Below are 17,293 nucleotides of genomic sequence, written 5' to 3'. Positions count from 1 at the left end.
GCAGTAAAGGATGTGTGAGAGCACTACAACAACAACTAAAGCAGTACAGGACATGTGAGAGCAGTACAGGATACAACTAAAGCAGTAAAGGACGTGTGAGAGCAGCACACTAGCAATCAAAGCAGTAAAGGACGTGTGAGAGCAGTACAGCAACAACAAAAGCAGTGACGGACATGGGAGAGCAGCACCCCAGCAACTAAAGCAGTGAAGGAGGAGGGAGAGCAGCTCACCAGCAACTAAAGCAGTAAAGGATGTGGGAGAGCAGCACACCAGCAACTAAAGCAGTAAAGGATATGTGAGAGCCGCACACTAGCAACCAAAGCAGTAAAGCAGTACAGCAACAAGTAAAGCAGGGAAGGACGTGTGGGTGCAGCACACCAGCAACTAAAGCAGTAAAGGATGTGTGAGAGCACTACAACAACAACTAAAGCAGTACAGGACATGTGAGAGCAGTACAGCATACAACTAAAGCAGTAAAGGACGTGTGAGAGCAGCACCCTAGCAACCAAAGCAGTAAAGGACGTGTGAGAGCAGTACAGCAACAACAAAAGCAGTGACGGACGTGGGAGAGCAGCACCCCAGCAACTAAAGCAGTAAAGGACGTGGGAGAGCAATTCAGCCACAACTAAAGCAGGTAAGGATGTGGGAGAGCAGTATAGGAATAACTAAAGCAGTGAAGGACGTGGAAGAGCAGCACACCAGCAACTAAAGCAGTAAAAGAGATGGGAGAGCAGTACAGCAACAACTACAGTTGTAAAGGGCATAGGAGGGCAGCACACCAACAACTAATGCTGTAAAGGACGTGTGAAAGCGGTACAGCAATAACAACAGATGTAAAGGGCATAGGAGGACAGCACACCAACAACTAAAGCTGTAAAGGACGTGTAAAAGCAGTACAACAACAACTACAGTTGTAAATGACGTGGGGGAGCAGTACAGCAACAACAAAAGCTGTAAAAGATGTAGGAGAGCAGCACACCAACAACTTAAGCAGTAAAGGATGCAGCAGAGCAACATAGCAACAACTAAAGCAATAAGGGGTGTGTGAGAGAAGCACAGCAACAACTAAGGTTGTAAAGGGGAAAGGAGGGCAGAACACCAACAACTAAAGCAGTGAAGGACGTGGGACAGGAGTACAGCAACAAAGAAAGTTACTAAGGATGTGGGGGAGCATTGCAGCAACCACTAAAGCAGTGACGGACGTGTTAGAGCAGTACAGCAACAACTAAAGCAGTGAAGGACGTGGGAGAGCAGCACACCAGCAACTAAAGCAGTAAAGGACGTGTGAGAGCAGTACAGCAACACCTACAGCAGTGTAAGACGTGTGAGAGCAGTACAGCATACAACTAAAGCAGTGAAGGACATGGGAGAGCAGCACACCAGCAACTAAAGCAGTAAAGGACGTGTGAGAGCAGCGCACTAGCAACCAAAGCAGTGAAGGACGTGTGAGAGCAGTACAGCAACAAGTAAAGCAGTGAAGGAGGAGGGAGAGCAGCTCACCAGCAACAAAAGCAGTAAAGGGTGTGGGAGAGCAGCACACCAGCAACTAAAGCAGTAAAGGACATGTGAGAGCAGCACACTAGCAACCACAGCAGTAAAGGACATGTGAGAGCAGTACAGCAACAACTACAGCAGTGAAAGACGTGTGAGAGCAGCACACCAGCACCTAAAGCAGTAAAGGATGTGTGAGAGCACTACAGCAACAACTAAAGCAGTACAGGACATGTGAGAGCAGTACAGCATACAACTAAAGCAGTAAAGGACGTGTGAGAGCAGTACAGCATACAACTAAAGCAGTGAAGGACGTGGGAAAGCAGTACAACAACAAAGAAGGTTACAAAGGATGTGGGGAGCATTGCAGCAACAACTAAAGCAGTGACGGACGTGTTAGAGCAGTACAGCAACAACTAAAGCAGTGAAGGACGTGGGAGAGCAGCGCACCAGCAACTAAAGCAGTAAAGGATGTGTGAGAGCACTACAACAACAACTAAAGCAGTACAGGACAGGTGAGAGCAGTACAGCATACAACTAAAGCAGTAAAGGACGTGTGAGAGCAGCACCCTAGCAACCAAAGCAGTAAAGGACGTGTGAGAGCAGTACAGCAACAACAAAAGCAGTGACGGACGTGGGAGAGCAGCACCCCAGCAACTAAAGCAGTAAATGACGTGGGAGAGCAGTTCAGCCACAACTAAAGCAGGTAAGGATGTGGGAGAGCAGTATAGGAATAACTAAAGCAGTGAAGGACGTGGAAGAGCAGCACACCAGCAACTAAAGCAGTAAAAGAGATGGGAGAGCAGTACAGCAACAACTACAGTTGTAAAGGGCATAGGAGGGCAGCACACCAACAACTAATGCTGTAAAGGACGTGTGAAAGCGGTACAGCAATAACAACAGATGTAAAGGGCATAGGAGGACAGCACACCAACAACTAAAGCTGTAAAGGACGTGTAAAAGCAGTACAACAACAACTACAGTTGTAAATGACGTGGGGGAGCAGTACAGCAACAACAAAAGCTGTAAAGGATGTAGGAGAGCAGCACACTAACAACTTAAGCAGTAAAGGATGCAGCAGAGCAACATAGCAACAACTAAAGCAGTAAGGGGTGTGTGAGAGAAGCACAGTAACAACTAAAGTTGTAAAGGGGAAAGGAGGGCAGAACACCAACAACTAAAGCAGTGAAGGACGTGGGACAGCAGTACAGCAACAAAGAAAGTTACTAAGGATGTGGGGGAGCATTGCAGCAACAACTAAAGCAGTGACGGACGTGTTAGAGCAGTACAGCAACAACTAAAGCAGTGAAGGACGTGGGAGAGCAGCACACCAGCAACTAAAGCAGTAAAGGACGTGTAAGAGCAGTACAGCAACAACTACAGCAGTGTAAGACGTGTGAGAGCAGTACAGCATACAACTAAAGCAGTGAAGGACATGGGAGAGCAGCACACCAGCAACTAAAGCAGTAAAGGACGTGTGAGAGCAGCGCACTAGCAACCAAAGCAGTAAAGGACGTGTGAGAGCAGTACAGCAACAAGTAAAGCAGTGAAGGAGGAGGGAGAGCAGCTCACCAGCAACAAAAGCAGTAAAGGGTGTGGGAGAGCAGCACACCAGCAACTAAAGCAGTAAAGGACATGTGAGAGCAGCACACTAGCAACCACAGCAGTAAAGGACATGTGAGAGCAGTACAGCAACAACTACAGCAGTGAAAGACGTGTGAGAGCAGCACACTAACAACTTAAGCAGTAAAGGATGCAGCAGAGCAACATAGCAACAACTAAAGCAGTAAGGGGTGTGTGAGAGAAGCACAGTAACAACTAAAGTTGTAAAGGGGAAAGGAGGGCAGAACACCAACAACTAAAGCAGTGAAGGACGTGGGACAGCAGTACAGCAACAAAGAAAGTTACTAAGGATGTGGGGGAGCATTGCAGCAACAACTAAAGCAGTGACGGACGTGTTAGAGCAGTACAGCAACAACTAAAGCAGTGAAGGACGTGGGAGAGCAGCACACCAGCAACTAAAGCAGTAAAGGACGTGTAAGAGCAGTACAGCAACAACTACAGCAGTGTAAGACGTGTGAGAGCAGTACAGCATACAACTAAAGCAGTGAAGGACATGGGAGAGCAGCACACCAGCAACTAAAGCAGTAAAGGACGTGTGAGAGCAGCGCACTAGCAACCAAAGCAGTAAAGGACGTGTGAGAGCAGTACAGCAACAAGTAAAGCAGTGAAGGAGGAGGGAGAGCAGCTCACCAGCAACAAAAGCAGTAAAGGGTGTGGGAGAGCAGCACACCAGCAACTAAAGCAGTAAAGGACATGTGAGAGCAGCACACTAGCAACCACAGCAGTAAAGGACATGTGAGAGCAGTACAGCAACAACTACAGCAGTGAAAGACGTGTGAGAGCAGCACACCAGCAACTAAAGCAGTGAAGGACGTGGGAAAGCAGTAGAACAACAAAGAAAGTTACAAAGGATGTGGGGAGCATTGCAGCAACAACTAAAGCAGTGACGGATGTGTTAGAGCAGTACAGCAACAACTAAAGCAGTGAAGGACGTGGGAGAGCAGCGCACCAGCAACTAAAGCAGTAAAGGACGTGTGAGAGCAGTACAGCAACAAGTACAGCAGTGAAGGACGTGTAAGAGCAGACCACCAGCAACTAAAGCAGTAAAGGATTTGTGAGAGCAGTACAGCAACAACTAAAGCAGTACAGGACATGTGAGAGCAGTACAGGATACAACTAAAGCAGTAAAGGACGTGTGAGAGCAGCACACTAGCAACCAAAGCAGTAAAGGACGTGTGAGAGCAGTACAGCAACAACGAAAGCAGTGACGGAAATGGGAGAACAGCACCCCAGCAACTAAAGCAGTAAAGGACGTGGGAGAGCAGTACAGGAATAACTAAAGCAGTGAAGGACGTGGAAGAGCAGCACACCAGCAATTAAAGCAGTAAAAGAGATGGGAGAGCAGTGCAGCAACAACTAAAGCAGTGAAGGACATAGGCGGGCAGAACGCCAACAACTCAAACTGTGAAAGACATAGTAGGGCAGCACACCAGCAACTAAAGCAGTAAACGACGTGTGATAGTAGTACAGCAACAACAACAGATGTAAAGGGCATAGGAGGACAGCAGCTCAACAATTAAAGCAGTGAAGGACGTGGGAGAGCAGCACACCAACAACTAAAGCTGTAAAGGATGTAGGAGAGCAGCACACCAACAACTTAAGCAGTAAAGGATGCAGCAGAGCAACCCAGCAACAACTAAAGCATTAAGGGGCTGTGAGAGAAGCACAGCAACAACTAAAGTTGTAAAGGGGAAAGGAGGGCAGAACACCAACAACTAAAGTAGTGAAGGACGTGGGACAGCAGTACAGCAACAAAGAAAGTTAAAAAGGATGTGGGGGAGCATTGCAGCAACAACTAAAGCAGTGACAGACGTGTTAGAGCAGTACAGCAACAACTAAAGCAGTGAAGAATGTGTTAGAGCAGCACAGCAACAACTAAAGCATTGAAGGGCGTGGGAGAGCAGTACAGCAACAACTAAAGCAGTAAAGGGAGCAGGAGAGCAGCACAGCAACAACTCAAGCAGTGAAGGATGTGTGAGAGCAGCACACCAACAGCTAAAGCAGTGAAGGATGTGTGAGAGCAACACACCAGCGGCTAAAGCAGTAAAGGACATGTGAGAGCAGCACACCAGCAACTAAAGCAGTGAAGGACGTGTGAGAGCAGCACACTAGAAACCAAAGCAGTAAAGGACATGTGAGAGCAGTACAGCAACAACTACAGCAGTGAAGAACGTGTGAGATCAGCACACCAGCAACTAAAGCAGTAAAGGATGTGTGAGAGCAGTACAGCAACAGCTAAAGCAGTGAAGGATGTGTGAGAGCAACACACCAGCGGCTAAAGCAGTAAAGGACATGTGAGAGCAGCACACCAGCAACTAAAGCAGTGAAGGACGTGTGAGAGCAGCACACTAGAAACCAAATCAGTAAAGGACAAGTGAGAGCAGTACAGCATACAACTAAAGCAGTGAAGGACGTGGGAGAGCAGCACACCAGCAACTAAAGCAGTAAAGGACACGTGAGAGCAACGCACTAGCAACAAAAGCAGTAAAGGACATGTGAGAGCAGTACAGCAACATCGAAAGCAGTGACAGACGTGGGAGAGCAGCACACCAGCAACTAAAGCAGTAAAGGATGTGGGAGAGCAGTACAGCAACAACTAAAGCAGGTAAGGACGTGGGAGAGCAGTACAGGAATAACTAAAGCAGTGAAGGACGTGGGAGAGCAGCACAGCAACAACGAAAGCAGTGAAGGACGTGGTGGAGCAGTACAGCAACAAGTAAAGCAGTGAAGGAGGAGGGAGAGCAGCACACTAGCAACCAAAGCAGTAAAGGATGTGTGAGAGCAGTACAGCAACAACGAAAGCAGTGACGGACGTGGGAGAGCAGCACCCCAGCAACTAAAGCAGTGAAGGAGGAGGTAGAGCAGCTCACCAGCAACTAAAGCAGTAAAGGATGTGGGAGAGCAGCACACCAGCAAATAAAGCAGTAAAGGACATGTGAGAGCAGCACACTAGCAACCAAAGCAGTAAAGGACGTGTGAGAGCAGTACAGCAACACGTAAAGCAGTGAAGGACGTGTGAGAGCAGCACACCAGCAACTAAAGCAGTAAAGGATGTGTGAGAGCACTACAACAACAACTAAAGCAGTACAGGACATGTGAGAGCAGTACAGCATACAACTAAAGCAGTAAAGGATGTGTGAGAGCAGCACACTAGCAACCAAAGCAGTAAAGGACGTGTGAGAGCAGTACAGCAACAACAAAAGCAGTGACGGACGTGGGAGAGCAGCACCCCAGCAACTAAAGCAGTAAAGGACGTGGTAGAGCAGTTCAGCCACAACTAAAGCAGGTAAGGATGTGGGAGAGCAGTATAAGAATAACTAAAGCAGTGAAAGACATGGAAGAGCAGCACACCAGCAGCTAAAGCAGTAAAAGATATGCGAGAGCAGTACAGCAACAACTAAAGCAGTGAAGGACATAGGAGGGAAGAACACCAACAACTCAAGCTGTGAAAGACATAGTAGGGCAGCACACCAGCAACTAAAGCAGTAAACGACGTGTGAAAGTAATACAGCAACAACTACAGTTGTAAAGGGCATAGGAGGGCAGCACACCAACAACTAATGCTGTAAAGGACGTGTGAAAGCGGTACAGCAATAACAACAGATGTAAAGGGCATAGGAGGACAGCACACCAACAACTAAAGCTGTAAAGGACGTGTAAAAGCAGTACAACAACAACTACAGTTGTAAATGACATGGGGGAGCAGTACAGCAACAACAAAAGCTGTAAAGGATGTAGGAGAGCAGCACACCAACAACTTAAGCAGTAAAGGATGCAGCAGAGCAACACAGCAACAACTAAAGCAGTAAGGGGTGTGTGAGAGAAGCACAGCAACAACTAAAGTTGTAAAGGGGAAAGGAGGGCAGAACACCAACAACTAAAGCAGTGAAGGACGTGGGACAGCAGTACAGCAACAAAGAAAGTTACTAAGGATGTGGGGGAGCATTGCAGCAACAACTAAAGCAGTGACGGACGTGTTAGAGCAGTACAGCAACAACTAAAGCAGTGAAGGACGTGGGAGAGCAGCACACCAGCAACTAAAGCAGTAAAGGATGTGTGAGAGCAGTACAGCAACAACTACAGCAGTGTAAGACGTGTGAGAGCAGTACAGCATACAACTAAAGCAGTGAAGAACGTGGGAGAGCAGCACACCAGCAACTAAAGCAGTAAAGGACGTGTGAGAGCAGCGCACTAGCAACCAAAGCAGTAAAGGACGTGTGAGAGCAGGACAGCAACAAGTAAAGCAGTGAAGAAGGAGGTAGAGCAGCTCACCAGCAACAAAAACAGTAAAGGGTGTGGGAGAGCAGCACACCAGCAACTAAAGCAGTAAAGGACATGTGAGAGCAGCACAGTAGCAACCACAGCAGTGAAGGACGTGTGAGAGCAGTACAGAAACAACTACAACAGTGAAGGACGTGTGAGAGCAGCAAACCAGCAACTAAAGCAGTAAAGGATGTGTGAGAGCACTACAGCAACAACTAAAGCAGTACAGGACATGTGAGAGCAGTACAGCATACAACTAAAGCAGTAAAGGACGTGTGAGAGCAGTACAGCATACAACTAAAGCAGTAAAGGATGTGTGAGAGCAGTACAGCAACAAAGAAAGCAGTGACGGACGTGGGCTAGCAGCACCCCAGCAACTAAAGCAGTAGAGGACATGGGAAAGCAGTACAGCAACAACTAAAGCAGGTAAGGATGTGGGAGAGCAGTACAGGAATAACTATAGTATTGAAGGACGTGGAAGAGCAGCACACCAGCAACTAAAGCAGTAAAAGAGATGGGAGAGAAGTACAGCAACAACTAAAGCAGTGAAAGACATAGGAGGGCAGAACAACAACACCTCAAGCTGTGAAGGACATAGTAGGGCAGCACACCAGCAACTAAAGCAGTAAACGACGTGTGAAAGTAGCACAGCAACAACTACAGTTGTAAAGGGCATAGGAGGGCAGCACACCAACAACTAAAGCTGTAAAGGACGTGTGAAAGCAGTACAGCAACAACAACAGATGTAAAGGGAGGACAGCACACCAATAACTCACTGGCGTAATGAAAATTGAGGGGGCCTCCCTGCATGGTACGAAGAGGGGCCCCCTACAGGCTCAGTCAGAAGCTCTCTGGCCAAAGTGCAGTGCCAAGGGGGCCCCCTGGAGCATGGCCCCCCCCTGCATTCAGGGGCTGTGGGGGCCTGTGTTATGCCCCTGCAACAACTAAAGCTGTAAAGGACGTGTAAAAGCAGTAAGCAACAACTACAGTTGTAAATGACGAGGGGGAGCAGTACAGCAACAACAAAAGCTGTAAAGGGCATAGGAGGACAGCAGCCTGACAATTAAAGCAGTGAAGGACGTGGGAGAGCAGCACACCAACAACTAAAGCTGTAAAGGATGTAGGAGAGCAGCACACCAACAACTTAAGCAGTAAAGAATGCAGCAGAGCAGACCAGCAACAAATAAAGCAGTAAGGGGCGCGTGAGAGAAGCACAGCAACAACTAAAGTTGTAAAGGGGAAAGGAGGGCAGAACACTAACAACTAAAGCAGTGAAGGACGTGGGAAAGCAGTACAACAACAAAGAAAGTTACAAAGGATGTGGGGAGCATTGCAGCAACAACTAAAGCAGTGACGGATGTGTTAGAGCAGTACAGCAACAACTAAAGCAGTGAAGGACGTGGGAGAGCAGCACACCAGCAACTAAAGCAGTAAAGGATTTGTGAGAGCAGTACAGCAACAACTAAAGCAGTACAGGACATGTGAGAGCAGTACAGGATACAACTAAAGCAGTAAAGGACGTGTGAGAGCAGCACACTAGCAACCAAAGCAGTAAAGGACGTGTGAGAGCAGTACAGTAACAATGAAAGCAGTGACGGAAATGGGAGAGCAGCACCCCAGCAACTAAAGTAGTAAAGGATGTGGGAGAGCAGTACAGGAATAACTAAAGCAGTGAAGGACGTGGAAGAGCAGCACACCAGCAACTAAAGCAGTAAAAGAGATGGGAGAGCAGTGCAGCAACAACTAAAGCAGTGAAGGACATAGGCGGGCAGAACGCCAACAACTCAAACTGTGACAGACATAGTAGGGCAGCACACCAGCAACTAAAGCAGTAAACGACGTGTGACAGTAGTACAGCAACAATTACAGATGTAAAGGGCATAGGAGGGCAGCACACTAACAACTAAAGCTGTAAAGGACATGTGAAAGCGGTACAGCAACAACAACAGATGTAAAGGGCATAGGAGGACAGCACACCAACAACTAAAGCTGTAAAGGATGTGTAAAAGCAGTACAGCAACAACTACAGTTGTAAATGACGTGGGGGAGTAGTACAGCAACAACAAAAGCTGTAAAGGGCATAGGAGGACAGCAGCTCAACAATTAAAGCAGTGAAGTACGTGGGAGAGCAGCACACCAACAACTAAAGCTGTAAAGTATGTAGGAGAGCAGCACACCAACATCTTAAGCAGTAAAGGATGCAGCAGAGCAACACAGCAACAACTAAAGCAGTAAGGGGCTGTGAGAGAAGCACAGCAACAACTAAAGTTGTAAAGGGGAAAGGAGGGCAGAACACCAACAAGTAAAGTAGTGAAGGACGTGGGACAGCAGTACAGCAACAAAGAAAGTTAAAAAGGATGTGGGGGAGCATTGCAGCAACAACTAAACTAGTGATGGACGTGTTAGAGCAGTACAGCAACAACCAAAGCAGTGAAGGACGTGGGAGAGCAGCACACCAGCAACTAAAGCAGTAAAGGAAGTGTGAGAGCAGTACAGCAACAACTACAGCAGTGAAGGACGTGTGAGATCAGCACACCAGCAACTAAAGCAGTAAAGGATGTGTGAGAGCAGTACCGCAACAACTAAAGCAGTAAAGGACAAGTGAGAGCAGTACAGCATACAACTAAAGCAGTGAAGGACGTGGGAGAGCAGCACACTAGCAACTAAAGCAGTAAAGGATGTGTGAGAGCAGCGCACTAGCAACCAAAGCAGTAAAGGACGTGTGAGAGCAGTACAACAACAACGAAAGCACTGACGGACGTGGGAGAGCAGCACACCAGCAACTAAACAGTAAAGGACGTGGGAGAGCAGTACAGCAACAATTAAAGCAGGTAAGGACGTGGGAGAGCAGTACAGGAATAACTAAAACAGTGAAGGACGTGGGAGAGCAGCACAGCAACAACGAACGTAGTGAAGGACGTGTTAGAGCAGTACAGCAACAAGTAAAGCAGTGAAGGAGGACGGAGAGCAGCTCACCAGCAACGAAAGCAGTAAAGGATGTGGGAGAGCAGCACACCAACAACTAAAGCAGTAAAGGATGTGTAAGAGCAGTACAGCATACAACGAAAGCAGTAAAGGACGTGTGAGAGCAGTACAGCAACAACGAAAGCAGTGATGGATGTGGGAGAGCAGCACCCCAGCAACTAAAGCAGTAAAGGACGTGGGAGAGCAGAACAGCAACAACTAAAGCAGGTAAGGGTGTGGGAGAGCAGAAAAGGAAAAACTAAAGCAGTGAAGGACGTGGAAGAACAGCACACCAGCAACTAAAGCAGTAAAAGAGATGGGAGAGCAGTCCAGCAACAACTAAATTAGTGAAGGACATAGGAGGGCAGAACACCAACAACTCAAGCTGTGAAATACATAATTGGGTAGTACACCAGCAACTAAAGCAGTAAACGACGTGTGAAAGTAGTACAGAAACAACTACAGTTGTAAGGGGCATAGGAGGACAGCAGCTCAACAATTAAAGCAGTGAAGGACGTGGGAGAGCTGCACACCAACAACTAAAGCTGTAAAGGATGTAGGAGAGCAGCACACCAACAACTTAAGCAGTAAAGGATTCATCAGAGCAACACAGCAACAACTAAAGCAGTAAGGGGCTTGGGAGAGAAGCACATGAACTACTAAAGCTGTAAAGGGGAAAGGATGGCAGAACACCAACAACTAAAGCAGTGAAGGACGTGGGACAGCAGTACAGCAACAAAGAAAGTTACAAAGGATGTGGGGAGCATTGCAGCAACAAGTAAAGTAGTGATGGACGTGTTAGAGCAGTACAGCAACAACCAAAGCAGTGAAGGACATGGGAGAGCAGCACACCAGCAACTAAAGCAGTAACGGATGTGTGAGAGCAGTACAGCAACAACTAAAGCAGTAAAGGACAAGTGAGAGCAGTACAGCATACAACTAAAGCAGTGAAGGACGTGGGAGAGCAACACACCAGCAACTAAAGCAGTAAAGGATGTGTGAGAGCAGTACAGCAACAACTAAAGCAGTAAAGGACAAGTGAGAGCAGTACAGCATACAACTAAAGCAGTGAAGGACGGGAGAGAGCAGCACACCCGCAACTAAAGCAGTAAAGGATGTGTGAGAGCAGCACACTAGCAACCAAAGCAGTAAAGGATGTGTGAGAGCAGTACAACAACAACGAAAGCACTGACGGACGTGGGAGAGCAGCACCCCAGAAACTAAAGCAGTAAAGGATGTGGGAGAGCAGTACAGCAACAACAAAAGCAGGTAAGGACGTGGGAGAGCAGTACAGGAATAACTAAAGCAGTGAAGGACGTGGGAGAGCAGCACAGCAACAACTAAAGCAGTGAAGGACGTGTTAGAGCAGCACAGCAACAAGTAAAGCCGTGAAGGAGGAGGGAGAGCAGCTCACCAGCAACGAAAGCAGTAAAGGATGTGGGAGAGCAGCACACCAACAACTAAAGCAGTAAAAGACATGTGTGTGCATCACACTAGCAACCAAATCAGTAAAGGACGTGTGAGAGCAGTACAGCAACAACTACAGCAGTGAAGGACGTGTGAGAGCAGCATACCAGCAACTAAAGCAGTAAAGGATGTGTGAGAGCAACAACTAAAGCAGTACAGGACATGTGAGAGCAGTACAGCATACAACTAAAGCAGTAAAGGATGTGTGAGAGCAGTACAGCATACAACTAAAGCAGTAAAGGATGTGTGAGAGCAGTACAGCATACAACTAAAGCAGTGAAGGACGTGGGAGAGCAGCACACCAGCAACTAAAGCAGTAAAGGATGTGTGAGAGCAGCACACTAGCAACCAAAGCAGTAAAGGACGTGTGAGAGCAGTACAACAACAATGAAAGCACTGACGGACGTGGGAGAGCAGCACACCAGCAACTAAAGCAGTAAAGGACGTGTGACAGCAGCACACTAGCAACCAAAGCAGTAAAGGACTTGTGAAAGCAGTACAGCAACACAGAAAGCAGTAAAGGACATGTGACAGCAGTACAGTAGTACAGCATACAACTAAAGCCGTGAAGGACGGGAGAGCAGTACAGCAACAACAAAAGCAGTAAAAGACATGGGAGAGCAACACACCAGAAACTAAAGCAGTAAAAGAGGTGGGAGAGCAGTAAAGCAGCAACTAAAGCAGTGAAGGACATAGGAGGGCAGAACACCAACAACTACAGTTGTAAAGGGCATAGGAAGGCAGCACACCAACAACTAAAGCTGTAAAGGACGTGTGAAAGCAGTACAGCAACAACTACAGATGTAAAGGGCATAGGAGGACATCACACCAACAACTAAAGCTGTAAAGGACGTTTCAAAGCAGTACATCAACAACTACAGTTGTAAAGGACGTGGGGGAGCAGTACAGCAACAACAAAAGCTGTGAAGGGCATAGGAGGACAGCAGCTCAACAACTAAAGCAGTGAATGACGTGGGAGAGCAGCTATTTAAGGGAAGTAGCTTAGGGTAGGGGACTGCAGCAAAGCACCAACAGTAGAACCATAGGGCAAGGGAGAGCAGCACATGAACATGGGGAGCAGGATATGGAGGAGTGGCAAGTGTGCATTGGAAAGCAGCACAGACAGAGAGGTAGCACCACTTGGAACAGGGGAGCAGCTGGAGGCTTAAGGTAGACGGTAGGGTAAAGATAGAGAGTCATAGCTCCTGCCTGGGGCATGCAGTCCAGGGCGTCAGAGAGATGTACAGGAACAGTGGTGGAAGCACAAATGAGCATTAAGGAAGCTGCAATGGACAGAACGTAAAGTTGAAGCGCAGGACATAAGGAACTCTACGAGAAGAGAGCGAGCAGCACAAGGCCTAAGAGAACAAGTAACACATTGCGTAAGGTAGCAGCACAGGAACAAAAGGAGCATAGTGGGAAGTTAGAGGCCTCTTTAAGACACAAATGATCAGCACAGGACACAGGGGCATCTCAAGAACAGTGTCAGAAGCACATAGTATAAGGAAGCCAGTCAGGATGTCGGGTTGAAGCATGGGAACAAGGGCACGCACACTGAACTGTAGGTGTAGGAGATGCTTTACTGATAAACTATCACTCGTCGCACTAACTGATTGCATCCTGGTTTGAAAATTTGAGAAGGCCATGAATAAAGATTTTTGAGCATGAAATATTTAATTACATATTGAAAACTCTTGAGTATTGTGCAGTAGGAAGTTTCTTTTTGGTCCAAGGGGATACATTTTTCCATAACTGGGGAAGAGAATGTGCCTTTTATTAATTGTGCAAGGAAAAAGGCATTTGGGTAGCCCGTACCAGCAAGTAGGGAGGTGAGGACCTTAGTCCCACACAGGGTTTGAACACACTGGCCCATAGTTTTCATTGCACTCAGGAGGAAGTCAGCTGAGAGGTTCCCCCCCCCCCCCCCCCCACATGGCCTGCTCCCCCTCCCCAGGGGCTACTTTCTTCCTTGGGTTGGACTGACCATAGATTGTCTGAGATAAGGGAACTCTCCTGGGAGGTGTGTGGGGGGAGTGGCCTGGAACACCTGTGCACAGCCAGGGGGTGGTTTTTGGCTGGAAGGGACACAGGAGGATTATAAGCCCAGATGACCCTCAGTGAGCCCTCTTTGTCTGTTCTCGTCTGCGGCTACACAAGCAACAATTTGCACAGACAGTCTTACCATGTGTAAACATGACAAAATAATGAAGTAATACTATAAAAAATGTGCTGCTTTATGCAGCACAATTTGCCTTTTCTTGCCGCATAATTTAGTCAACCATACAAGGTAATTTTGTGCTCAAGGTATTAGGAGCAAGTTCAAACTGTTAAGTGTTTCACCCGCTACTTCAGAGGTTCATGTCTGATGTAATAAAATAGCCCACGGCCTCCTAATACCAAAGCGTAGTCATGTCTTTTTACGAGTGTGAAAAATACCTGAGTGTTTTCTAAGTAACTGTGTTGAGGCAAATGCCCTTAGGAAACTGTACAAGGACTTGTGCCCTCTGGCATACATGCAGGGGCAAGTACCAGGGCTTTAGGGATTTTGCCGTTTCTCGGTCGCGTTAGGAGACACACACATCACATTAGAAAAAGAAGCCCAGGAATTCAAGAAAACTGCCAACAATATTCTAGATTAGTCTGTCGGTAGATTAGGGGACACAGAGGCGTACAAGGACGAGGCCTTCCTTACCTGCAGCCCTGAGGAGCGCGGCCAGGAGGAGTCCGAAGAGGAGCTTCATGGGGCCGCGGTACGGGCTCGAAAGACGCAAGAATGTCGACCTGTGCCCTGGCAGGAACTTCTAAGAAGGAACCGGAGCCTCTGATGAGCCTCTGACGGAGACAGGTGGATGGATGCCTCAGACACACCCTCTGGAGTGACAGGGCGCTCACCTCCGCGCCTTTTATAGAGAGCAGGGAAGCGACACGGAGAGGGCCTGGGGCAGAGACGAGTGCAGGCGAGAGTGTGACAGGAGAGGGACAGAGGGCTTGAGAGAGACTGATAGAACAAAGTGAGAGAGAGACTCGCCAGGGAACGAGTGTGAGATGCCGGCCAGCCATATCTAGGATCACCGCCAGACATTCAGTGATCTCTGTGCCTTCACAGGAGCCGCCAAAAAGATTGGTGGGCATCCCAATATTTCTGACAGCCAAGCACCAAATGTTTCTGTTATACAGAAAAAAAACACTCCTGACGCTTTTCTGAAAAACAAAAAAACGAATGGTACAGCACCCTGGCAATTTTTTCATAAATTTTGTTTCTGGTTGTGAAGGACAGGAAAAAGGGGACACCAGACCATCTTCCCTAAATAGGGCCGGTGGTCTGGGTGGGTAATCTGATGCCCTCACTCCGGTGACCCACACTCAATCAGGCTATCAGAGGAAATATTCCGATAGAAGAGCCAGTAAGGGCGCTCCCATCAGAAAAGTGGTGGTCAATCTGACTCATAATTTTGTGGGCAGACTGGAAATCTAGATAAAGGCGGAATGTCCAACCAGAGATGTTACCCGATTAAAAGAATACTACTTCAAGAACATCTCAAAAATATATATATATTTATATATATTCACTGAAAAATACAAAGGTTAAAGGGATGCTAAGTTAAGTGAAAATCAGCAGTTAAAATTTACAGTTTAAACTAACAAAACCACTGAAACTCATCACTTGTAGTTATCTCAAGTAAATATAACTCTCGCCCCACCCATGAACAGTCTTGTCATCAATGATGTCTTTTCAGATATTGCAGTCATGTTATTCGTGACCTGATAAAGGTAAGAAAGCAGTCTGTTGTGTGAAATACTGTCACGTCCCACAAAGAGGTCTAAAAAGCCCCAGATGTCACAGCTGTCATTGTCCACTATTGTACAAAGTTTGTCGAGAAAGGTAACTAAGGCTGAGTCTGTACTGTGGAGGTAGCAGGCGTCTTGAAGTGGGGTCCTGCAGAGGTTTTTCCAATAAAGAGACTGAGCACTATTTAATTATCTTTTCTCTAGGATTTTAATGGGCAACAATAGTGTAGACTTGGGTGCAAAATACCCAAAATAGTCAAATTATGAGTACACTTTTGAGGAGGAGCTCAACCTAAACCTGTTTGCAGGTCAAACGGACTGAAGCTGAAGAGATGGAGACATTGCACAAAGTGGTAGGAAGAGGACAGATGCAGTCCACATCAATATCTACCATCTTCCACAAACTTTCAACATTAAACACATTAGTTGCACTCAAAATATACTGTTCCAAACGTATGGAACGCGATCCTCTGTAGTAGGAAACAGTGGAATAATTTTATCCTATGCAAAGGCATCTGACCAATGATCAACCTGTTTAAAGTTATGACCCACAATGTGCTGATTGCGATCATTAATATAACAATAATAACAACATAACTGATACAAGCTGTGGAAAATCTCAACAAACATGTATATATTTCTGTGTCCGTATTAGAGTCTTTACTGTCCAGAGATCTGGTCTTCTGCTGGTTTAGAGTTAGGGAGTTCTTGCCGTGCGTGCTGTCTTTCCCTGTAGTTGGCTGAGCATGGTGGGGGCGGACGTTCTTGGGAATACCTGCGGGGTTGACGGGCAGGAAGCTGCTTGTCGTTCTAGATGTTAGGGAACAGCAGCCTCCTGGCGTAGCGTCACTTACCTCTTGGCGTTCTCCGGCAGCTCTTTATATTGAGCAGACACTCGTCTTGCCTCGTCAGTGTGTTTGGTGGAATTCTGGCATCTGCATTTCAGATGTTACTTCTACACTCCTGTAAAAGATTGAAGAAATTAAAAACAACATCAATTCACACTTTACTTGACCGTAACATGCTAGTACACTGGTATGTGTATCTCTGATTTCTGCTGTTTCAGTAACAAGATATTTATATGACGTTTATCTCTGTTCTGTCTTGAATACTCTTGTATACTCCTGCTGCATATTCTAAAAAGAGAAAACAAGCATTAAGAACTGCATTACACGGGTAGCCTTTATTTTATACCAATTTGAACTCTCTCCTGCACACCTGATTTTGATTAACCCCTTTGCTGCTAGGCCTTTTCTTTCCCCCCTGTGCTAAGCCTTTTTTGGCTATTTGGGGTAGTTTGCACTTAGGCCCCTGTAACTTTTTGACCACATAAGGTATCCACGCCAAATTTGAGTCCTTTGTTTCCAACATCATGGGGATTCTAAATGTTCCCAGGGTTTGTGGATTCCCCTGGAGGGGACCCAGAAATTAGCCAAAATACAGGTACATTTGGGTTTTTCTTTGAAAAATGGGAAAAAAGGGCTACAGATGAAAGCGTCTGTTTTTTTCCCTGCAAATGGTATCAACAAAGGGGTTGTGGTGCTACAATCACAATTTTCCCAGCTTTCAGGAGCAAGCAGACTTTTGTCAGAAAACCAAAAAAGTTTACACAGTTTTGGCATTTTTCTGGGACAAAGCCTTCAAGGTTTCTTCATTGAAACTAACAGTTAAATATAGGAAAAATTGAAAATTAGTT

General features: G+C 46.8%; 1 protein-coding gene across 2 annotated transcripts in view; it reads right to left on the bottom strand.

The window, feature by feature from the left end:
• The window catches only part of LOC146857293 (uromodulin-like), a 331,179-nt gene extending 316,507 nt beyond the window's left edge, over window positions 1–14,672 (bottom strand). For both annotated transcript variants that reach the window (XM_085647791.1, XM_085647792.1), the window contains exon 1: window positions 14,501–14,672. In XM_085647791.1, the coding sequence (XP_085503917.1) occupies window positions 14,501–14,549 (49 nt within the window). In that variant the 5' untranslated portion in view covers window positions 14,550–14,672. The remainder of the gene's footprint in view (window positions 1–14,500) is intronic.
• Between the last annotated feature and the right edge of the window lie 2,621 nt (window positions 14,673–17,293).

The sequence above is a fragment of the Triturus cristatus genome, chromosome 3_2 (genome assembly GCF_964204655.1).
Source record: "Triturus cristatus chromosome 3_2, aTriCri1.1, whole genome shotgun sequence".
Classification (NCBI taxonomy): Eukaryota; Metazoa; Chordata; class Amphibia; order Caudata; family Salamandridae; genus Triturus; species Triturus cristatus.
Note: the sequence above shows the minus strand (reverse complement) of the source record. Positions and strands in the feature narration are given on the sequence as shown.